This window comes from Ornithorhynchus anatinus, chromosome 9 (genome assembly GCF_004115215.2).
Source record: "Ornithorhynchus anatinus isolate Pmale09 chromosome 9, mOrnAna1.pri.v4, whole genome shotgun sequence".
Classification (NCBI taxonomy): Eukaryota; Metazoa; Chordata; class Mammalia; order Monotremata; family Ornithorhynchidae; genus Ornithorhynchus; species Ornithorhynchus anatinus.
The window spans coordinates 17,432,296-17,456,859 of record NC_041736.1 but is presented as its reverse complement, the minus strand read 5'-3'; the positions used below and the strand labels follow the sequence as shown (position 1 = coordinate 17,456,859).

The window sequence follows — 24,564 nt, the reverse complement described above, 5'->3', positions numbered from 1 at the left end:
CCATTTGTGGAATTGTAGTACATGATAAAGTAAATTCTTATGCTGATTAGATATCTGTTAGTTTTACCTTCACATGTGGGACATTGAGAAAATCAATTGCATTTGAGTACTTAGTGTGTGCAGAGCACTGAACTAAGCACTTGGGAGTGTACAATATATAACACCTGATAGACAAGGAAAATGTCACAGGGTTTCAAAAATACTATAATGTGGAAAGTGGAAAGAGCAGGGGATGGGAAGTCAGAGACCTGAATCCTAATCCCAGGTCTACCACTGACCTGCTCTATGTCCTCAGGCAAGCCATTTAACCTCTGTGACAGTTTTCTCAGCTGCAAAATGAGGATAGTACCCCACATCTCCTTATCTCAGAGGGATGTGGTGAGAATAGTTTAAAAATCCCCTGGTAAAAACCAAAGTGCTGCGATATTTACTTGCCTCTCTTTTCCATAATTTTCACAACCCCAAACCAGGGGCGAGGCTAGCATATGGAGACTTAGATATAGCAGTAAGGGGAGCTGGAGGGAAAAAAGGGCAATTGAGCACTTAGGACTGCCTTTCATTTCTGTTTCACTGTCATCAGTGATGTTTACAATAGGCACTTCTTCAATCCCTGCAGTGCTTTCCATGTTCTTCCTATTCTGCTCCCCTCACCCTGGCCGTTTTAATGAATTAACTACCTTGCCCCCCTTTTTTTAAAAAATGGCGTTTGTTAAGCACTTACTATGTGCCAGTCAGTCTACTCAGCGCAGGGATAGATACGAGACCATCAAGTTGGACACGGTCTATGTCCCACAAGGGGTGCTAGGTCTTAATCTCCATTTTATAAATTGGGTAACTGAGGCACAGAGAGGTGAAGTGACTTGCCCAAGATCACACAGCAGACAAGTGGCAGAGTGGGGGTTAGAACCCAGGTCCTCCCAGGCCTGTGCTCTTTCCAGGAGACTATATTGTTTCTCCTTCTTGTTCACCTTTCTGCTCCTACTCTGGCAAGCTTAATGAATGAACTATCCTCCTGCTTTACCCAGTTCCCATTCATCTGCTCCTACCCTGGATCCAACTAGCCTTAGTGAATTAACTACCTTCACCTGCTTTGTCCCATGCTCACCTTTCTGCTATTCCAACCCAGGCAAGTTGAGTGACCTACCCTCACCTGCTTTGTCCAGTTGCCCTTCTGCTCCTACCTTGAATGTAGGCAGACTTAATGAATAAACTACACTCACCTGCTCTATCCAGTTCTCACCCTTCTGCTACTTCTTCCCCTGCACATGGTTATCACTGCTTACAATTATGTGGTACAAAGAACAATATTTTATTTTCTCTTTCAAAATTGCAGTGGGGACAATTATGATAGAGGTAATTATGCAAGTAAATATGGTATATTCAAATTGGTAGTGTAATTAGTCAAGAAGAAGCTTACTTCTGTCAGCTTCTGCTGTCAGCTTTTATGACATTTCACTTTTCACTGCTGGGAGGATTTTAGCCTGAATTCCCCTGAAAAATAATTAACTTTGCATTTCAAGGCTGTTCACTGACTTCAGACTCCAGCCCAGAAAACATGTTCTTCATGTTTAGGGAGCCACCATAAATCCCTCTACTATATATGTAATCCTTGTAGAAGCCTTTGATTTTATCGGTACATCTAGACTCTGGCAGCTACTGCACAAATTCGACTGCATTGACAGCTCAAGATGCTGAGATCTCCACCTTGGCTTGGTTGGTTTAATCAGTACTGAAACTCTATTTGCTGGCCCTTTCCTTGTCACTGGTGGAGTAAAGTGCAGTTTGGTAGGAGATCATGTTTTGTTCAGACAATTCTGTGGTGCTGTGCTTTTACATGATAATAATGAGAATGATAATTGTGGTAATTGTGTTTTCTAAGTTCCTGATGCTATATGAGTACAAGAGTGCGTACAGGCAAATTGGGTTGGGCACAGTTATGACAACCTGGATGCTGTATAGAATGTACTTCTAATCCTTTGGGAAGCTCTTCTAATTTGAAGATTACAAGCATAATTGAAAATCCTGGACAGTCATTGGAAAGCTGCTGTAAACTGATGATTGTGCTCCAGAGGCACTTGCGGGTGATTATGAACGGCTTCAGAGTTAGCCAGCACTTTGGAAAGCAATAAGCTTACAGGACAGTTATGTACCAGTCAGTTCATATCAGGAGAACACTTCAATTCAAACGTTTTCATCAAGAATCCGGAGCTGAAGACGGTCGCTAAATTGTTTACATAAGCCGTGCTTACGGTTTGTGGGTAGGACTGCTACCCAAAGAGGTAGGAAACCAAAGAGGGTATGTGGCAGCAACTTGGCATTGAGTTTACAATGAAATCTATGAGTTATGGTGACGTAGTATCTAGTCTTTTAAATGTCTTTGAGACTTGGAGATACCCTAGTTGTCACACATGTTATAACTCTGACCTTTCCTCTGCCTGGCAACAATACTTCTCCATCCTTATTGACTACGGGGCCAGTTGCCTGCCAGCTGTTTCATACCCACAATTCCCTCCTAAAACCCTGTCACCCTTTCTCCCCCATCTCTTGCCCTAAGTGACCCTACCATTAATTTCATTGAAAAAGTAGAAATGATCAGGCATAGTCTATGAAGAGTGATTATTGAGTGCTTACAACGTGGAGAGCACTGTACTAAGCATATGGGAGAGTGCAGTATCACAGAGTTGGTAGACGTGTTCCCTGAAGTGGGTAGCAGAAATGTTTAAAGAGACAAAAAACAATGTCAAAAAATAATGCATTGCAGTGATTGTTGGAAGATGGTAGCGCAAGATAGATCAGGTAATGTTTGGCCATTATGAAAATAGGATGGGTCTAAATCTGAGGCTTCTGGACGATTGTGATAAGAGGAAGAATGTAAATGCAGCTGCACAGAAAAAAAACTAGCTCATTTATTTTAATGTTTGCCGCTCCCTAAATATTGTAAGGTGCTTGAGGGCAGAGATCATATTTACCAACTCAATTGTACTGTACTTTCCCAAGCACTTTATGCTGTACTCTGCATACAGTAAGCACTTACTGAATACCATTGATTGATTGAAAAAAGCCTACACATTCTGAATGACCTGTCCGTTACATATTGAGCTCTTCAGCTAGTGTCTGTTTCACTCTGTGTCACATGGATCATTTTCACTGTCCATTAGAGGAGGTTGTGTAGGTGGCTGTTGACCATACTAGAAAAAAAACACGTGTATATCCTGTACTCATTTACAGGCTCACAGTGCTCCAATTGAAAATTTAGAAGCCCCAAATGAAACTTCTCTGTTGAAGGTTTCCTTCCTCATAGGGCCGCAGAGGAAAGTAAGGGTAAAGTAAAACCTGTTTCTGCTTCCCTGGGTAGACTTAAGGTAGGAGTTGGGCTAAAAAATAGGATATATGATACTCTTTGAGGATGCCATGTGTGTTCTAGAGAAATATGCCAATAAACCATTTTAAGTAACCACAGGATAGTTATCCAGGAGTCCTGCTGCTTCGCCCCTCCTACCTAGCTTTTAGGTTTTCACAGTTAGTCCCTCTGATACAGAGGATGAGAGACTGGAAAAGAGGCTAATTTTAAAATAATTTTCTTATTTGCTAAAATCTCGCTAGCAGAGGAGATGTTAAAATTATGTCCCCATAATCACAGATAGTGGAGAGGTGACTGAGTAAGAAAGAATTAGTGTTTGGCTTGCATGAAGACTAATATATTTGCCTCCCCCCGTCCTTCATTGCCACTTCTCTTGTCCTTAGACTTTGAGGTCCATGTGGGCCAGGAACTGACTGATCTGTTTATATTGTTTATGTCCCAGTGCTTACATAGAATAGTGCTTGGCATCAAGTGGGAAAAAAATTTTTTCTTACTGTTTAGTCCTCACTTCCTAGATACCCTCATTGCACTCTATTTTCACCTTGAAATATATTTTAAAAATTTGGCACATTGTTTAAAGAGTCTTCTCCCAGCTAGATTCTGGCAGACAGATTTTGAAAGAATGTTTCATTTTAATATTACTTTGAGATTGTGAGTCCCATGAGAAACAGGGACTGTGCTTAATTGCCACCTGTATATTTTCTCCCAGGACTTAGTTCAGTACTCTGCACATCGTAAGCACTTATTAAATACAACTGTTACAGTTTTTAATTGGTCCAGTGGCTGTAACATAAAGGCATTTATCTCCCTGAATGTGTCTCAAGGGAATGAAGACCTGGTTTAAGAAAAGCTGATGATTTAAATTTGATGTAGTGGCCAACCTCCTAACTTTAAACTTTCAGTTTTCATTTGGTGTCCTGATAGAATTTGGGACTGAAAGGACTTCTTATCTGCAGAAGGATGACAGATAATTCCAAGCCTTTCCTATGAGACTAATCGATCAGTGGTATTTATTGCTCATTTGCTTTGCTTGGGAAATTACGATGCAATAGAGCTGGTAGACTAGATAATTACAGTCCCCCGCTATGAGGCTAGGGTGAGTATTGAAATGCTTAAGGAACTAAGGGACACAGAAGGAAGGACCAAAAGAGGAAATGAGAAGTGAAGCCTCTTAGAAGAGATGTGGTTTTAGGAGGGTTTTGAAGGTAGAGAGAGTGGTGAGCTATCAGATATGAAGGTGGAAGGAGGCCCAGGCCAGAGAGAGGAAATGGGTGAGGTGTCGGCAGTGGGATAGATGAGATTTAGGTACGGACAGTAGGTTTGTGCTATAGGAGTGGAGTTTGTGGATTGGAATGTAGTAAGAGTTCAGCAGGGTGAGTTGGAAGGAGGGAGCTGATTGTGCCAGACACTGTACTAAGTGCTAGTTTAGAGGCAAGATAGGTTGGACCCAATCCATGTCTCATGTGGGATTTATAATTTTAATTCCCATTTTACAGATGAGGTAACTGGGGCATAGGGTAATGAAGTGATTTGCCCAATGTCACACAGCAGACCAGTGGCGGAGCCAGGATTAGAACCCAGGCCTTCGGACTCTCAGGCCCATGCTTCTCTAGGTTAAAGCTGATGGTGAGGGGTTTATATGTAGGGAACCAAGGAAGCCAATTCTGGGGGTGATGAAATGTTGTTACTTCTTCAGAAGTGGCCTAGGGAAGTGAAGTAGTGAGCCATGGCTGGGTAGCCTATATTAGTTTTGCCCTCCTGGCAAACTGAAGAAAGTCTGCTCCATGAACTTGCCCAAGTAATGGCTCCACCTCCTGATTGCCTTTATCCTGAACATCTGGGTTTCCAGGATCCTTCCTTAGCCATTGTGTTCCTTGTTTATTTTTCCCCATCTTGTCTATATATTCATTCAATTATATTTACTGAATGCTTACTGTATGCAAAGCACTGTACTAAGCACCTATATGCCTGCCTGCCTTTGACCCTGGGTGCAGCTTTTTGCCCTGATCCACAGAATGAGGTTCACGCCACAATCATGGTGAAAAGCTGAACTTTATAAAGAGCATGACCTTTGTCTTTTTCCTAGTTAGCAGTTAAATTCCATTTAGATAAGTTTAGGTGTGTTCGCCTAAGTCCTGATATGCAGCCTTCAAACATTCAGTTTCTATCTTTTATCCAATTTAGTTTGCTGGTGACTGCTAGAAACAAGATGGGATATACAGACAAATCTGAAGTGTATTTTGAGCTTTGAAATATCATATTTGCCAAATTTAAAAATTTTATAAGGCTGTAATTTGTAATTTCTGTAATTTGCGAGTTCTGGCCTTGCAGACCTTTTCATTAAGGAAGGACTTGTGTTGTAGTACTCATGTTACCTGATGCAGCCCAAGCAATTTTTTTTTTATTATGCTGCCCACCAAGCCCCAAACAGGCTTGTGTTTTGGGAAGAAAGTTCATTAATTGCTTTCCAGTGAAAAGAAGTATTGAAAATATATATTATAGCCAAACTGGGTGATAAAGTCTAGCTCCCTGGCCCCCCAAAAATCTTTTGAATAGTATTATTTATGAAAAGTTATTGTGCATAATAATAACTATGGTATTTGTTAGGCACTTATTATGTGCCATGCACTGTTCTAGGTGCTGGGATAGATACAAGGTAATCAGGTTGTCCATGTGGGGCTCACAGCCTTAATCCCCATTTTGCAGATAAGGTAACAGGCATTGAAAAGTATTTGTTAGGCACTTATTATGTGCCATGCACTGTTCTAGGTGCTGGGATAGATACAAGGTAATCAGGTTGTCCATGTGGGACTCACAGTCTTAATCCCCATTTTGCAGATAAGGTAACAGGCATTGAAAAGTGAAGTGGCTTTCCCAGGGTCACACTGGAGACAAGAGGTGGAGCCAGGATTAGAACCCACACCCTCTGACTCCCAAGCCCCTGATCTTTCCACTAAGCCACGCTATAGGCTTCATCATCATCAATAGTGTTTGTTGAGCTTCTAATTCGTGTAGAACGGTGTTCATCATGCAGTAAGTGCTTTGATGTCATTGATTAGAAACTGAAGCTGTAAGTGCAATTTGTTTCTTTACTATTGTTTTTTTTTAAAGAGTTCAGTATAGTCACCTGTATTTAACCCTTGGAAAACTACGCTTTGTAATAACTGTCATGTTATGTCCCAATAACATGTGGGACAGAGATTGTCTGACCATATTATCCTGTATCTAGTTCAGTGCTAAGTTCACCACTAGGCATATACTGAATGATTAACAAATATCACTATTATTAATTGATTTCCACAATTTTTCTTTTTTAAAGAAAATCAAAACTACACATTGAGCATCAACCAAGTCATGTGGGCTGAGTAAGTCTTTGTATCATTCCGGTCTCTATAAACAAGAGCCAGGGAGATAGCAGTGAGGGTCTGAATGCTGTATGTTGAGAGGAGTACTTTCAGGCCAAAGTTATTGTGGCAGTTACTTTCTTCACTAACTGTCCTGCTGTCCTCTTCGGTCCCTAACTGTTTCTATTCATTCATTGCATTGTATTGAGCACTTACTGTGTGCAGAGCACTGTACTAAGTGCTTATTGAAAGTGATCATCTCTTGGAGACTATAGGTTCTATTTCAAATTTTCCTTTAAATGAACTGTCTTATATTTCTTTTCCCCTAAACTCGTGAGCATAAAATCAAGTAAAAAGTTTCATGAAAATGTTTTGTGTTGGCTGCAAAAAAACTTTGGTCTCAGGTACAATACTATGATTAAAATTTTTTAAGAAAAGTGATTTACCTTTAAACCAGAGATTTCAAAACCAAAAAAAGCGAAGTCTTTGGTGATTTTAAGACATATTTCCATGCAAGAGGTTTTTAGAGAATGAGACCTTGTACATTGCAAAATTGAGCATTATCTCTCATGGAAAATGTGAATCAGTTTACAACTGTTTATAAAAAATTAAAATTCAGTTTTTGAAAATTATAGTAAAGGAGAACCTAGCTTGTCAGGTTTCATTAGGTTGTCATTTGGTCTTGTTAGCATCCAGTGATCCATTTTCAGTGGAGATATGCTTGCCACAAATGATTATGACTGTTTCTTATTTTACATTGGGGTTACATTAAGATAAAAGGCAATGTAATGGGAATTCATGTAAATGCATCCAGTTTACACAAATAGTGTTAGATTCCAGGCCCCTCAAAGTAAAAGTGCTTATTAATAGTATTTTGATCTTGTGGTTGGGTTTAAATTCTTGAAACTTGCCACAAACCACAAAACTATGGTAAACAAGTTATTGAATTGCCACCTGACTTTGACTCCCCACTGTTAGTGGTAGACTATAGCAGTAGTGGGGAAACAGATCCCCAGCAACAAGAATCTAACCCATATTTTTGCCACAGATTTCAGTTGCGGATCAGTTGTCACAAACACTGAGTGACCACATAGTCGACATGAAAAGACAAAATATATAACCTCAAAGTTGTGACAAGGTCTCCCAGTTTACCTATCAGTTCAGGGTGGTAGATGCAGATAATTATTGGTGCAGAGAATGAGGAAGACTTTGCTATTAGCAGAAACTAACCTTTTCTTTTGGAAGTCGAGCTGAATGATAATTACATTGCAGCAGGCTGGTCATTGACCAAGAGTTCTAAAATTAATGTCAGTTTTGTAAATTGTCGGTACAATTCGTAGGATGGATTTTTAAAAAATAAGAATAGTGGAATGAGTATAGCTACCATGTTCAAGGAGGTAGTCCTGATTGGCTGCCCTCACCTTCCTCAAACTGCTTCTACCTTTCAAAATATGCATATTTGTAAATCTCTCCCCACCGCTTTGCAGATTTAGGTAGTTTTTAATTTAAAGTGCATCAGTAAGTATTTGGAAACAAATATTCTGACTCCATTAAGTCATGCTGCTTCATATTAATGCCTATCTCCTCCTCTGGACTGTAAGCTCATTATGGGCAGGGAACATTAGTTTCTGCTAATTCTGTTGTACTGTACTCTCCCAGGTTCTTAATATAGTACTCTGCACACAGTAAGTGCTCAATACATACTGTTAAGTGATGACCAAATGTCATGTAAATTAATTCAATCAGTAAATTCATTCATGAATGCTTACATGCCCACCGTCAGGAATTCTTATGCACTGACACCTATCCACTCAAGTGTCTGGATGCCATAATCAGTTTTGGCTACAGATGGGACCGTAGTGGTTGAGAAGAAGAAAAACTGGTCTAGGGAACACAACACCTGCCTGGAGCTTAGTGAGTTGTTGAGTCTGTCTTCAGACTCAGTAGGGTGGTGGGAAATGCATCCTAAAATTGGCGAGTGGGAGGAGAGGGAACAGTCCCGAGGTGAAATGCATGAACTTCAAAGTGTATTAAATTGGGCTCAACTTTGGTTTTCCAGAAGTAGGCAGCACACCATTTGCAGTGCCATAAATAGAAGCTCTGAAGAGAGGTGCCTGTAGTAATTCAAAGTTAGGCAAAGTGCAAGAAGGAGAGAATCGGAATCTCTTATTCTGATCTAGTGCCCCTCTCAGGATCCCACCTGGAGAGTTTCCAGTACTTTACCAGTCTCGGCTATGGGAGAGTCAAGCAGAGGCATACCTGTTCCATTCCTAGCTTGGGCAGTAGCTAGCAAGTGGAAGGCAATCTGCTACAAGTCAAAACTCACCTGTGCTGGGCAACAGTGGCAAGGGAGAGAGTCAAGACTCAAGTTTACTGTGCAGGAGAAGGCAATAGTAAACCATTTCCTTATTTTTACCAAGAAAACTCTGTGGATAAAATACCAGAAGGATTGCAGGTGGAGGTGAGGTGTTCTGGGAGAGAGATGTCCATGGTGTCGCTGAGTGTTGCAGATGACTTGACAGCATAAGACAAGACATTTCTGATCTAAGAGCTTGCAAGTTTTGCAAGCTTCAACCTTGCAAATGTGATGGGACATGTATGTTCAAAGGCAGCTCTTGGCTTCAATAGAAAAATGTAGGAAATCATTTTTTCAGGGTCTTGTTTTCAGTCCTTCAATGTAATTTAGTATGACTGTTTGCAACTAGTTTATGCTTCAGGCTTCTACTGTTTTGAAATTTTATAAAAACTAGACAGCTGCACTATCTTTTAGTGGAACTTTTTGGGGTTTAGCTTCCACATGCTGACAGTATAATGAATTGAAGTCTCAAAAATGCATTGTTGCCATTTAATGCCCTCCTTTTTAGCATCCAGATAGATTTTTTTATGGTATTTGTTAGGCACTTACTATGTGTTGCGCATGGCGTAGTGGATAGAGCATGGACCTGGGAGTCAGGTCATGTGTTCATATCCCAGCTCCGCCACTTGTCTGCTGTGTGGCCTTGGGCAAGTCACTTCTCTTCTCTGTGCCTCAGTTACCTCATCTGCAAAATGGATACTAAGACTGTGAGCTCAATGCAGTCCAGTGCCTGGCACATAGTAAGTGCTTAACAAATACCATTATTATTATCATTATTATATACAAGATAATTAGGCCAGTTACAGTTGTTGCTTACATATCCTTTGAATCATTACATGTATCATGGTTGTCGATTTTTCCTTTGCGTTTTCTCTTTGTGCAGTGATTGTTACAGTATTAATAATTATGGTACTTGTTAGGTGTTTACTATGTGCCAAGCACTGTTCTAAGCACAGGGACTTCTGCCATCCTGCAAGAATCAATTTCCTTAATATTTACCCTCTTCTGCTTTTTTTCTCTTTTCCCTTCATCTGGGCTGTTAAGATGTTTTTCAGAATTTGGAATTAAAATTATTTTCATCTTTTTTTTTTAAGGCTGATTTCCTATGTGTGGCTTTTTGTTTGTTTTTTCAAATTTTCACCTTTGGCTTTTATGATGCCTATAAGCAGACCATCCAGATATGTAGTGCTTACAAAGAATGGGGAAAGGGACATAAGGTGGAAATTTCTGAATTTGATTTGGTTACTTATTAGCTATTCAGGTTTTATCTCTTAATACTAAACCTCTTGGTATGGAATGGCAATGAGTTATCTATGCTACTCATGTATCTCATTAATATAGACAATCTACTTCACTGTATACTTTCTTCTGAAGATATCTTAATTTAGATGCCAGGCTGTAGCTGCCAGGAAATTATGCTGTGCATATTACTCATACAATAAAAGAAATGTCATTTAAAATATTTAAAAGTCAATATGTAGTCTGAGAGGTGAGCATATGTCAAATTAAAAATAGTCATCGCTAAAGTGAGGCTTCCAGAAACTGATGTTGGCTCCATAAACCTTCCTTACTTCTCCCTCTCTTCTCCACAAAAACTTGGAATACAGTAAGACTGTCTATACGAGGGCTGCACCCCGGTAAAAACGGCCACTCCATGACTCTGGTATGCCCTGTGGGGGATAGAGATTCAATATAAAGTATTTTTTTTTTTGGCTCTAGCATTCACTGAGTGGGTCAGTGGTATTTACTGAGCACTTACTGTGTGCATAGCACTGTACTAAATTGCTTGGGAAAGTACAATATAACAGAGTTGGTGGACACATTGCTCTACCTCAATTTAATTTATTTTGCAGGTGCACCCCAAATAGAAATATAAATATTAAGAACTGCAATTTGTATTTCATAGCACTGACTGATATCTATAACTAGCCATTGTTCAGTTTCATTTTCTGTAACTCCTTTTAAAGGTTTTCAGCACCTATTCAAATGAAGATTATGACAGACGTAATGAAGAGGTTGATCCTGTGGCAGCATCAGCTGAATATGAATTGGAGAAAAGGGTGGAAAAAATGGAAGTATTCCCTGTAGAACTTGAAAAAGGTGAGTTTAGTGATAAGGTAATGGTTATAAGTCTAACTGTAATTTAATTAGATATTTCATTTTCACCAGTAGTAGCACTCTAATCTGAGAAAAATATTTGCAATATTAAATACTACTCAGGAAAACATAAATTTTGAAAACCAATATTTAACTGCTTAATTATATGTGTATTTTATAATTGCAGTGTACTTTGAATTTTTGACCATGTTTCACTTTCAATTTTTACAGGAGAGAGTGGCCTAGGAATTAGTATCATTGGAATGGGTGTTGGCGCAGACCAGGGCTTGGAGAAGCTGGGAATTTTTGTGAAAACAATAACTGAAGGAGGAGCTGCACAGAGAGATGGACGGTGAGTTTATACTTTACCTTTTTTTTTTCCATGTATTTAAGTGCTTCAATACAGTCTTCAACACAGTTAAGCACTGTGTTGAGCATTGAGGTGATTATAAGATATTCAGGTCCCCATGGGGCTCACAGGCTAAGTAGGAGGGAGAGCACATATTGACTACTCACTTTACAGATGAGGGAACTGAGGCACAGAGAAGTTGTGACTTGCCCAAGGTCACACAGCACGTAAGTGGCAGAGCTAGGATTAGAATCCAGGTCCTCTTGGCTCCCAAAACTCTGTTAAAACTGTAGAACCACACTGTGCAGGTGCCTCCCTGATCCAGTGCAGCTGGCTTGGCTCCTCAGCTATTGCTTCCCTAGCCATTCAGGTACCAAATGCTTCTTCCTAACCCCTGCTCTGAGCCTGATTTCAGGGAAGAAAGAGGCAACAGTGACGTGCTCACAGCCTTTCTTCTCCTTTTCTCTTCCTGCCATCACCATTGGGTTGCTCAGAGCCAAGAAGTGCTCCAGAAAGGAGCAGAGAGACCGTGTATCTGAACAGGAGAGGTTGGCCTAATGCTGCAGCCCTTGCTGACCCAAAGAGTCTCACAAATGGCAGAATCATTGTAATTTCTTGTTCACATTACTAGAACTAAACACTTTCTTGGTTCTAACAGTGCTAGATCTTTTCTGCCCTCTCTCTTCCAATATAGTTTTATTCTTTCTTGTGCAACAGAACATCTGCCCTTCACCTAGGCCTCTGAGCAATAAGAAAGTCCAGCCAATTTATATGGACACTTACCCTTTTTATAATTTCTACCACTCTCTTCACCTTTAAGCAAATTTGCCTGGCTTTTATGACTAGACTTTCCCATTTTGTACATCCATGGTTGTAGTAATCACACTCAGGCCTAATTCATCTTTCTTCCAGCAGAAGATTACAGGGAACACCTCCTGTCCTAGTTCCTTCCATATCTTCTTGATGGACCATTACCTGATAATTTAGTGTTCAAGTAAATCTTTTACTTTTTATAGTTTGGAGGCAAACTATTATAAATCTTTATGACTGGGAGACTTTGTGCACACAGAACATCAGATTAAGGATTAGCTTGTTAATTTTACCAACAAAAAGCCTATGTAAGAAATATGAGCTTCAAATAAAAAAAAAAGCCTGGGTATCTCAAAATTGATATCACATATAAACCGCATTGAAACTATCTTTAAAGAATTAGAACGAGACACACAGAAACACCAGGGAATTAAGAATGGTGTTTGTTACTAGCCAAGTAGTATTAATTCTCCTGTAATGTTACAGGGCATTTTAATTTGTAAAAGTAAAAACTTGGTGTGTGTGTGCATGTGTGTCCTGGACTGCTAGATAATTTTTAATTTATGATCTATAGTGAACTCCCATTCATCATAAGTTTTTCTTTGAAGTTTTTTTCTGGTTTTTTTTGATAAAGCTAATGGGAAAATGGGATTTTTATTTTTGGAAACACATATATTAGGCAAGAAAAGATTTAGCCATTGGTTCCTAAACATTTTTATGACAGAATTTCAAATTCCACTTATATGCTTTGTCTCCTTTATTCTATTGTAACTCTCTCTTTAATCAAGCTTTCTTTTTTCATTTTGAATATTGTGATAGATTTAACCTATTTAAATATGGAAACAAATTGTACATTACTGGTCCCCATACATGTCAAAAATAGCACTTTGCCGGAAAGCATTTTAGGCTTTCTTAAAGCCCATCCCTGTTCTTTTACCTCCTGCCTCATGAACTTCAATTGCAGCCTACAGAGTCCAGGCCAACTGGAATGACAAAGAGCTTTCTTCATTCTGGGGAGCAGCTGTCATTCAGATGGGCTCCCAGACCAATCATGAGGCATGCTCAAGTACACAGTAAAAAAATCTAGTTATTAGGCCCAAACAAAAGACTTTTTTTAAGCCATCCTGAAAAATGAGATAAAAGGGATAATTACTCCCTTAGCCCTTGAAATTGGGTTGAAAATGAAGGTTGAAGACCTTTCCACTTAAGAAATTTAAGAAACTTAAGAATATTAAGAAACTTAAGGATTCAAAGAGTTCTTTCCAAATCAGTGCTATCCTCCGTGCAGATTTAGTCCATGATACAGTTTTAAATATTTAAAATTATAAAGCAGTTTACTGCAGACTTGACTGCATTTTAAGATGAAAGATATCAATCTGTGGTATTGAGCAGAGTAAGCATACTGTGGAGGTGATCCAGTGCTCAGAGTAGTTACAAGATATTCTTGTAAATATTCATAAATGTTGAAACACATACATAGGGGTGCTAAAAGTAAGTCCCTCAAAAAATCTGGTAGACTTTAATAAGGGAATAAAAGTCTATGTACATTAAGTAAAACTCCTTTGCAGGGAAATCCCTTACCTAATTTATTTAAATTCAGTTTACTTATTAGCTCCAGTGAACTCCAAGCAGAAGACACTGTGTTAATTGCCACATTGTTTTTCAAAAGATTTTAAACTACTTTGAGTTTATTGAATGTAACCAGGTTGTGGTAGACTATCTTAATTACCAATAGTGATCAAAGGAATGCTGAATATGAACATTATCCTAAAAAGAAGTTAATCAAAAGCACAGTAATGAGTACCAGCTAATCAGTGCATTGTGCTTCTTGGTTGTGGAGAATTAAAAACATGATTCCTTATTTTGAGGATCTTTCAACCTAGTTAGGAAATAGGTCACATACAAATACACACAAATTACGTGAAGATATACAAATATCAAATATGTAAGCAAATAGTTCATAGAGCCATGTTTAAAAACTGTGGGAGTACTGGAATAGTAGCCAAGTAGGAGAAATAACTGAGTAAATGTCTTTAATATGTCTTTAAAAGTTCTCTAATAGAGATTTTTGTTTTAATGGTAATTACACTTAATTTCTATTTTCAGGATCCAAGTAAATGACCAAATCGTTGAGGTCGATGGTACAAGTTTAGTAGGAGTAACTCAGTTGTTTGCTGCCACTATACTCAAAAATACAAAAGGGACTGTCAGGTATGTACAATTTACTATAATTCTTTGTAATGGTATAATAATATGTGATTTTTATATTGAAATTTTCATTATGGAGAAAGGTGTGGGATGGGGGAAACACCTGTAAAATTAAATTCACTGCTAACAGGAGAAAATTAAGCATGACATTTTGTCTGCTAACTTTTAAAGAGTTTTTGGTCTATTCACACACTCTGATAGAAATGGTCAGTCATCTCAGAGGTGCATGTAGGTGGTAACACAGTGGACTGCTGCACAGGTGTATTTTTAGCTCATATATTAAATCGATTTCTATCAGTTTTTATCATAGCCTGAAGATGCTAACAGATGAATTTATATATTCAGTTATGTAAAAACATTCTAATGATTAAATGTGTAACTATAAGAACAAAATATGTCTTGGATTTTTGGCTAGATTTCTAATAGGACGTGAAAAACCAGGAACACTAAGTGAAGTAGCCCGTCTCATCAGTGAGACATTGGAACAAGAAAGGTGCTTGTACGAGCAGCATTATGCCCAAGAGGATACTGAACAGGTATTATGTGAATTGATGAAAATGTACATCTGTCTCATGTTACTAAGCATCTTGGAATCATTACATTTTCTTGCTGAGCATTCAAAAAATTTGATTAGAGCAGAATTCAGGGAGAATTACTACCTTTGCCTCTTTGCAGCCATTTTAGATGTAAACTTCTTGAGGGCAGGGTCTGTATTTCTTAATGTGTGGTACTCTCCCAAGTGCTTAGTACAGTTCTCTGCACATAGCCATTCAGCACTATTGATTGATTTGACTGCCCCATCACTGGGGCTTGAAGGCAACAGTGATGTGCTCCCTTCTTCCCAACCCTATTCTAAGGCTCTTCTGCTTCTCTTGACCTGGCCTCCCATTCTGGTCCCTGTTATTTAGTTAGTTGATAAGGGGAGTTACAAATTCTCCCTTCCCTAAAACCACACTGAGGCAGAAAGGGGAAGTAGTGGTGTAGCGGTTTATACATAAAGGAGGGGCTCTGAGAAGGGGCTGTTCAAGGTAGAATGAGCGATTACTGTTGGGAGGAATAGGACTATAGAAATGAATTGTGGGGAGAGACACTCCCGGCTCCACCACTTGCCTGCTGTGTGACCTTGGGCAAGTTCCTTATTTCTGTTTACCTTAGTTTCTTCATCTCTACAATGGGGATAAAGTACCTATTCTTTGTCCCTCTTAGATTGAGCCCCCTTTGGAACTGGGACTGTGTCTCATCTGACTATGTTGTGTCTACCCTGTGTTTTAGCCTAGCACTTGCCACATGGTTAGTGCTTATTCAATTCCACCATTGGAAGCTGAGAACACTTGAAGGATTATGTGACTGACCAGGCACATTTAGATAGTTGCCAGAGCTAGAAATGAGTTGAGTGAAGCCTGAGGCTCTTGAACAAATAAGCATTTCTTAGATTAGCCAATTTGATGATAACGGGCTAAAAGCAAAGAATCTTATGTGAATTTAATGAAAATGAACGCTGAGAGTGGATGCTGGCTTTGAAATACTGGACCAAAGGAATTAATAATAAATCTGTCATTTATCTGGCAAGCACTTTTGTTATATTGTCTGGGAATATCAACTAAGTTTTTTTATAAAATGCTAGGATCGTGCTTTGATTTTTATTACTCTGGGAATTAGAGATTTCATAGTTTTTTATAGAATCGTTTTGGATCCCAAGTGTATGCAGTCTTTGCTCCATTTTGACTCCTTTAAAGGAAAAACTACAATGGCTCAGTGGAATAAACTGTTGATTATTAGAAGGAATTAAATATCCTTTAGAAAATAGATTGTTTTGAGGTTTGAGAAGGGGAAAATTAAGGTAAATTTTAATAATAATGATTATATATAAGTGCTTACTATGTGCCAAGCACTGTTCCAAGCACTGGGGTAGATAGATACAAGGTAATCAGGTTGTCCCACGTGGGGCTCACAGACTAATCCCCATTTTACAGATGAGGCACAGAGAAGTTAAGTGACTTTCCCAAAGTCACACAGCTAAGTGGCGGAGCACTTTATGGAGCACTTAAAAACACATAATGGAAAGGAAACTCTAAAGGGGAGGTATAAAAATTCCAGTCAGTTTGCAGAAGAGGACCTATGGCAGAAAATTTAGGAGAATAGGGGGGAAAAGTAAGAATTGTCCTAATAAAATATTGGTTCTATGCAATGACTGAAGTCATTTAAGACTAGCTGAAACCTTCAGAAAATCAGCAGGGAAGCTAATAACCCAGCTTTCTTACTGTTCTCTATCAGCCTGTTTGCATGCCTTTCTTTTGACTTTTTATTGGCCCTCTTTTCTTCACTAACTAATGCCCCACAGAAACATTCGTCCCATTGGAGTTTCCTTATAGTGGTGTCACAGCATGTCTGACTATTACTTCAGTGTATTGCCAGTCTCTATCTGGCAATAAAGAAACCCCACCTTCCTGCCCTTCTGTAATCCTTCCCTCTCCTCTTCCCCCCTCTCCCCAAGTGCAGCTTTTAAAGAGGTTTCTTGTGGCTTCTCTATTCCCTCTCAGTTCTTCCTCAACCCCTACTCTGTGGTTCCTCTACAGCCTCCTTTTTCAAAAAAACAAAACAGAAACAAGCCAACAATCCTATTTCATGGTCGGGCCAACACCGTCATCAACTATACCCCTTAGAATTGCCACAGGTGCAGGGATTGTGGTGGGATGCAAGAAGGGGGGCGGGGCAAGAGCAGGTCTAGCCCCCAAGGCCGTGGAGCACTCGGAAACAACAGCTGGCAATGTCAAGAAGATGTGACAATGAAACAAACTAAAAGAATGGATAAAGGTACCCTTGTGGGATTCAGATGAGGGAGCTTGGGAGAACATATAGGGGCATGGATTTTGAGAAGAATGTAAGGGACATATGAAGAAATAGGGAAGCAATGTAAACAGCTATAAGGAGGAGTTGATGGGAAGAAGGAAGGGAAAGTTTAAAGAGTGATGAGAGGACAGCGCAGGTTAGGCTGGGAGACCAGGATTGCCTAGTCACCACGAAAAGACACCAAGGTGAGGATGACACAGTTACTTTTCTTCTGCTGAAGTCAGTTGTGGAGTAGGGGGACTTTCCCTTTCAACCCTACCCATTTAACTCCACACTCTGGCTTCAGGTCAGTCATGCTCAGTGAATGACCTTTCCTGTCTTTCTTGTCTCCCTCCCTTCTGCCAACATAGATACAGTTGAGAGAGCAACTAAACAGTCAGATGCAGGAGAAGTGAAAAAGGAATCTTGTTTTTGGATGTAAAATTTTAGGATACAACTTTAGGGAAGGGATAATTATGAAATCACTTCTGTGTTTCTATTTGCATGAAGTTGAAAAGGGTGGAATATTTTAATGCTGTTTGCTTTTTGTTAGACAAACAAATATTACCTGATCACTACCAAAATATACTTCTTTTTTTTGTTTTTAGGATGATGACTATGATGAAGACGACAGCCTTGAATCTCATTTGCATGCAAAATCAGTAGAGGTGTTTTATTTACCTGAAAACGAAGAAATGAATTTACCTTTGGATATGGATTCCACACAGTTTCTTCTGAAGTTTAAAGAGGTATATTTTTCTTTTAAAAAGAAGTCGGGATTCTTTTTACACTAGCACTCCGTAGTGATGAAAACAGAACTAATGTGTAGTACAATTTTTATATCCCACTTGGAGATAATTGAAAGGTTAAACTGGGCTATGGATAAGGTCACTTGTAGTTATTTAAATAGCCGTTGCCTCTGCTTTCTCCCCTATATGATTTTTCTGTGCATTTATCACTCTTCGTTGACTGCCCCAACTAATTATAATCCCTCTACTCAGGCTATGCAGGAAGTTAGAGTGAAAGAACTGCCCCAGGCTCCTTACCAAGCCAAGCCAAGTCCTGTAACTAGCTGAGGAAATTGCATCTGTGAAAGACTTCCCTGGCTCCAGTACAGTGTTTCTGCTTGGCTGCTTCTCCAGGGGCACTGCAGGCAGAGTGTGAAGTGGATGACGCTCGGGGACCTCAACAGCCTAGGGCTTTCCAAACTGGCCTCCATTTCTTTTTATATATTAAAAATGAGAGATAATTGGATGGAAAAGCACAACCATCCCATAATTCCTAGTGAATATGTGTAGCTCACTGAACCTATGTGAAAATATATCTCTTTTTATAGTACTCTAGCTCTTGCCTAGTTCCATGCATTCCTTCATAGCTAGTGTGTTGAAAAAACCATCTGGGCTTATTTATCATTTCCAATCTGCAACCAACACCATGAAAATAGATTTTAGTGTGTGAGACAAATTATCCTGGCAGAGTTTCTGTGCCACTTCTTTTTGTTTTGTTTTATTTGGTGGGTTTTTGTTTTTGTTTTGTTTTAGGAAATGGTGATGGTGTAGCTCTTAATAGCTTTTGTAGTTTATGCAGAGACCAAGCTATCAGAGAAATTCACCATGCCTGAAATCTCAGTAAAAGTCCATTTGTAGTTGATGGAAAAAAAAATAACTGAGTGAATGTTCATGTTTTAGTAGATTGAAAAGTGAGAGGCTATGAAGAAAGCCAAGTGGACAGATGTGAAAATTATAGGTCCAAATGGGTAGGGAAATTCAAATAATGAATGTTTCAAACTTCGCTGTTTCAACATTTTTTTAAAAATCCACTTTTTCTAAAATGTTTCTTTTCGGTCATGCCGAGGGTAACTTTTGGGAACTTTTCATTGCTACATCAAATCTGGCAATGATATCCGAATATTTGCAAATAGAGCTTTCAGAGGTGCTGTGAAGTTATGTTGGGTAAATATGACCCAATAGTATCCACAGCTTTTAATTACCTGCAGTCTTTGTTGAAAGACTGAGGCCCTGCATTTGGCCACATAGTTTTAAATCGTTACAGTATGTCTCTGAACGTATTTAGCAACTGTAATTTAGAGGCCAGAACTAGAGCTCTTCATCAACCATATTTATATTTTTGTCTTGATCAAGATACTGATAACTTCCACATTCTATTTGGTAAGGTATCAGTTTTCCCCATAAATTATATTCTTATGTGCTTAGTGCTGAGATGGGTACAAAATAACCAGTCCATATGGCTGACAGTCAAAAAAGAAGGAAGAGCAGCTGAGGGAACTGAGCTGCTCATTGGGTCACACTTAACCATTGTTTTCCCCAAAATACCTGAATTCAATTGAAGTATTTGTTTTTATTTTTAGATATAAAGAAATTTAATGTTCAGTGTAGTTTATTTCTTCAAAGGTAGGTACCTAGTCAGATCGTAAGTGGGGAATCATCCCATTATATGTGACTTAGGTTCCCCAAATATATATAAAATAATAATGGTATTTGCTAAACACTTTCTATATTCCAAGTACAGTACTAAGCCCCGGGGTAGATACATGATAATCAGATCAGAGTCCCTATTCCACATGAGGCTCACATTCTAAGGGGGAGGAAGAACAGGTATTTAATCCCCATTTACAGATGTGGAAATATAAGCACAGAGAAGTTAAAGGACTTGCCCAGCTCACACAATAGGAAATCTATCTTATTATAGATTTATCCAGTTATCTGAGTGAAGTATCCTCTGCCTCTAACATTCATTTTTTCATTTGAATGTATTTTTTAATAAATTTTGAAAATCTTATTCCAAATTCAGAAAGTTTTTGAAGTACTGCTTGTTGACAAAACTGTATTTTATTTTAGTTACAGCTAAAACACGCAGTGACAACAGCTGAAGTAAATCAACTGAAAGAAAGAGTAAGATGTTTATATTATCATATAGTTAAAAGGAATATTTGGAGTATCTCAGTTTCCAAATATTTGAAACCTGTTCTTATAGCTTGGGGGAAAGTGCCTTTCGTTCCTTACTACCCATCTACACAGTATTTAAATGGAAGGTTGTTTAACTTGGCAGCTGAATGTACATATTCTCAAAGCTCTTGAAGAGGCCTTTGGATGTGAACAGTTTCCTTCTTCCTTGGATTATTGAAATTTTGCTTCAGGTCTCCTTGCAAATGTCTTCATTCTCCAGGTGCTTACCATCTGTGGTTTTGAGGCCTCTTTTCACGGTGAAGGTCGTATAGACAGTAGGAACTTGCAGCGTAGCAATTGGCAGTCCAGCACTGTGCTGCACGCATGGCTGCTGGAGGCATGTATTGTTTTAGGTTACCCCCTCCCATGCTCTGATATAGTTGGTAGAGGAGGTAAACACTGTTTCATCAATCAGTCAGTCGTATATATTGAGTGCTTATTGTGTTCAGAGTAGTGTACTTAATACTTAGGAGAGTATACTGTAACAGAGTTGGTAAGCACGTTCCAAGCTCACAGTGAGCTTGTTCAGATCATGAATACATTCAAGATATTTTTCTGTGGTTTGACAGGCAGAAATTAGTGTTTGTGATCACAAGACGGTGTTCATCTGTCACTCAGTAAAATGTAATCTATTGCTGTTGTTTGTGAATCCCATGCAGCCTAATGACTTTCTTCCAGTAATAATCATAATACTTCGTAAGTGCTTCCTATGGGTCAAGCACTGCATTAAGCAGTGGGGTTCATATCAGATAATTAGGTCAGGCACGGTCCCTGTCCTACATAGGATTCACAGTCTAACTAGGAGGGTGTCGGTTTTAATCCCATTTGCAGATGAGGAAATAGAGGCAGAGAAGTTAAGTGGTTTCTCCACGGACACAGAGCAGACAAGTGGAGGAGTGCCAGAGGACCCAGGTCCTATGACTCCTAAGCCTAGAATGTTTCCACTAGGCCACACTGCTTCTCTTCCAACCATGGTCTTCACTGCCAACTCTCGAGTAATTGACCCATTATAACTAGTTAATCCTTTCCTGGCACTCCTTTGAACTTGTCCATGTCTTTATAGAAACATTATTTTATTTCATTGCAGTTTGTGAGTGTGGTACATATGCACTTATGGTGGTGAGGCACTTTTGTTTTAGGAGCAGGCATAGTGTGATTTATACCTCTGCTCAGATTTGGAGGACTTAATATTAATGATTATCTTTAAAACCAACCCCCAATAACCATTGTTCTGAAAAAGATAGGCTCTCCAAAAGGAGGTGGTATCCTATCCAGTATCCATTTCTTTGAGCTGGCTGTTCTTTGGTAGTGTAGTTTTGTTTAGTGCTGTGATATTCATGTGTTGTTTGAGCTATTAGTATAACTTGGTGACCGTTTTTCCTCATCACATACCTCCTGATGCAGGCTGTTTCTTTAATGTGTCTTTTCTCTTGTTTTTGTACCCAGTTTTAGTTCAGGGGAAGCAATCACTTTTTTAGAAGACAGTTTCTAGTTCCTTTCTCCATTCAGTGCTAGTAGACCATACTTGGTTTGTTACAAGTAGTCACACATCCAGGGTACTGCCCACTAATGTTGCTTCTTCTTCAGCAACCGGGCAACTATTGTCCTGAACCACCTACTGCCACCTACTTGGTAGGACTTCTTTGTAAGTTTTAAGCGATCTCACTGTCAGAAGGACTTGCTTTTAAGTTATTTTTCATTTGTGGTGGTGGTTTGCACTGCCCCCATCCCTACTGTTGTAGCGAGCAACATGCATTGTGAGACCATTGGTGTGCGATCTATAGCCAGAGAACAATATATCATCGTGGGCCCTTTTAGCAGCAGGCTGTTATGCTTCTATCACATTTGTACATCCCTGTGGAATGAGCCACTCACATCCACTCTAACAGTGATTATGCTTTTCCCTGGGAAACCAAGGTCCCCGTGGTGGTTAGGCTTTTCCTTGGGAAACCAAGGTCCCCATGGTTGTGGAGCAGCATGGTGCTCTCTCAGCAACTTATCCTACTAGAACAAAGTAAGGGGAGACCAAAGGGTATTATATGTGGAACTGCCATTGCACAGGACTGGGAAGCAGTAAAATCTGGGGTCTGTGCATGCCAAATACTTTTAGAAATGTATTCAAATTATTCCTCATCCTAAGATCTATATTTTTCCCTGACAAGTTGAAGGCTGCAGAAGCAGAGAAGACTGAATGGGAGACAAGCAAGAAGCAGCTCCAACAAACCTCTGATGACTATAAGGAAAAAATTAAGAAGCTTGAAACCTATTGGTCAGAGGCTCAGAGTTTATGCAAAACAGTAAATGAGCATCTTAAAGAAACCCAAGAGCAGTATGACACCTTGGAGAAGAAATACAATAAAGCCAAAAAATTACTTAAAGATTACCAACTGAAGTAAGTACCTTGAGTGTAATGCACATTTTCAAGGTTTTTAAAGGGAATTTTGTGAAATGGTTAAGATTTGAAAAGTGTGAAGAAGTGTGTATTAAGAAAATACAGAATTTGTAGACACTGTTACTAAAACATCCATGATTTACTCAGGCCTATGAGAATTTAGGGAAGGTCTTTTATATGAAAATGTTATCATCAGCTCTAACTTCACATTTCTATATCAGGGTTTCACTAAACTATTGAAGAAAGTGATTATTTTTTTCCATTCTCTTGATTGATATTTTGTATTTTCTCTAAGGACCTTTTAATTGTATTTCAAAGAATCTAAAAATGTTTGTTTCAAGGTAATTCCTTTTTGGTCCTAATCATTTTTATTTTCCCCAGAGAAATCGAATTTTTGAAAAAAGAGGAGGATCATAGGAAAAGTCTTGAAGAGAGAGATCAGAAACATGTGGAACATTTGAAAACATTGCAAGAAACGGTGAGGCAGTGTGACTTTTGTGCCTTTTACCACTATGCTTTGGAAATGGTACCTAACTTGTAAAAATTGCAGATTTCAGAGCTTGAGAACAAATTAAAAGTGTATGAGAAAATACCATTAATATCAGGAAGCTGTACATTGCTGGAGCCTGCCATTCAAAGTCCAGGGCAACTGAATGAGCACTCAGAAGCCCAAGAAGAAAATCTAAAAGAAATGGGATCAGTGGAAAAGTTAGACTCTAAAGACACTTTAATTTCAGGTGAGTTAAGCTGTTTAGTTTTTTAAAATAAATAAAATAAAATACCTGGCTTCGTCAAAATCTGTCATACTGTTAATTATGATATGTGAGGGTAAGTGGCAGTGTATATCTGTATTAGAGCTTAGGCAGTTTGAGATAACTAGCCCTCGTGCTTTCATTCAGTGTGGATTTTAACCCTTATTATGGTGAATTTCTGTGTAAAGGTTAAAGGATTTGAGGATTAGTCCCAGGATTGATTCTGAGGTGTAACTAGATCCTTTTTTTAACATTTCATTGTCATAGCATGTAATTTCAAGGAACTAGGTATGTAAAATTCTATGATTCGTAAATATATTCCAGAGTAGTTGGGCTCTTCTTCTCCAAGACAATCCCTTGGAAATAAAATGGCTGAAAAATCAGCCTTTCTTTGTCTTGTCTCATGCTGTCGAGTCCTCTCTGACCCATAGTGACACCATGGACACATCTCTCTCAGAATGCCCCACCTCCGTCTGCAGTCATTCTGGTAGCGTATCCATAGAGTTTTCTTGGTAAAAATACAGAAATGGTTTACTATTGCCTCCTTCTGCACAGTAAACTTGAGTCTTCACCTTCAACATTCTTCCATGCTAATGCTTCCCGGCACAGTTGTGTTTTGACTTGTAGCAGTTTGCCTTCCACTCTCTAGCCACTGCCCAAGCTAGGAATGGATTGGGTTTACCTCTGCTTAACTTTCCCTCCTTAGTCCAGACTGATAGAGTAATGGAAACTTTCCAGGTGTGACCCTGAGAGGGGTCAGCCTTTCCTACTTGCTGAATATAAATTATTTTCGTATGTAACCATTGTCAGTGTTGGGGATCTCATTCTATATATGATTGTTACTGACTCAAGTCTAGTTAAAGAGCAGAATCCTGGCAAAATGTAAAATGATAGTTAAATAATGGTAACGCAATTTAATGCTGTTTCTTTATGCCACAGATTCACTGCCTTTGTTACAAATATTTGAAGAAAAGCCGCATACCAGAACACCATACTGGTGTTCATGGAGATTTTTAATTGCATGGAGGGCCTAATGTATCTAGTCACCCCATATTTATAGGTCAAAGATATACAAATATTGAGGGCATTTTAAAGTAAAA

The 24,564-nt window shown here is 39.0% G+C and overlaps 1 protein-coding gene across 1 annotated transcript in view; it reads left to right on the top strand.

Annotated features, from left to right (window-relative positions):
* The window catches only part of LOC100077772 (neurabin-1-like), a 66,977-nt gene that overhangs the window by 14,211 nt on the left and 28,202 nt on the right, over positions 1-24,564 (top strand). The window contains 9 exon segments of the mRNA XM_007671232.3: positions 11,029-11,161; positions 11,390-11,510; positions 14,424-14,528; positions 14,941-15,061; positions 17,963-18,103; positions 20,213-20,266; positions 22,483-22,712; positions 23,094-23,190; positions 23,263-23,449. Of these exon segments, the coding sequence (XP_007669422.2) occupies positions 11,029-11,161; positions 11,390-11,510; positions 14,424-14,528; positions 14,941-15,061; positions 17,963-18,103; positions 20,213-20,266; positions 22,483-22,712; positions 23,094-23,190; positions 23,263-23,449 (1,189 nt within the window).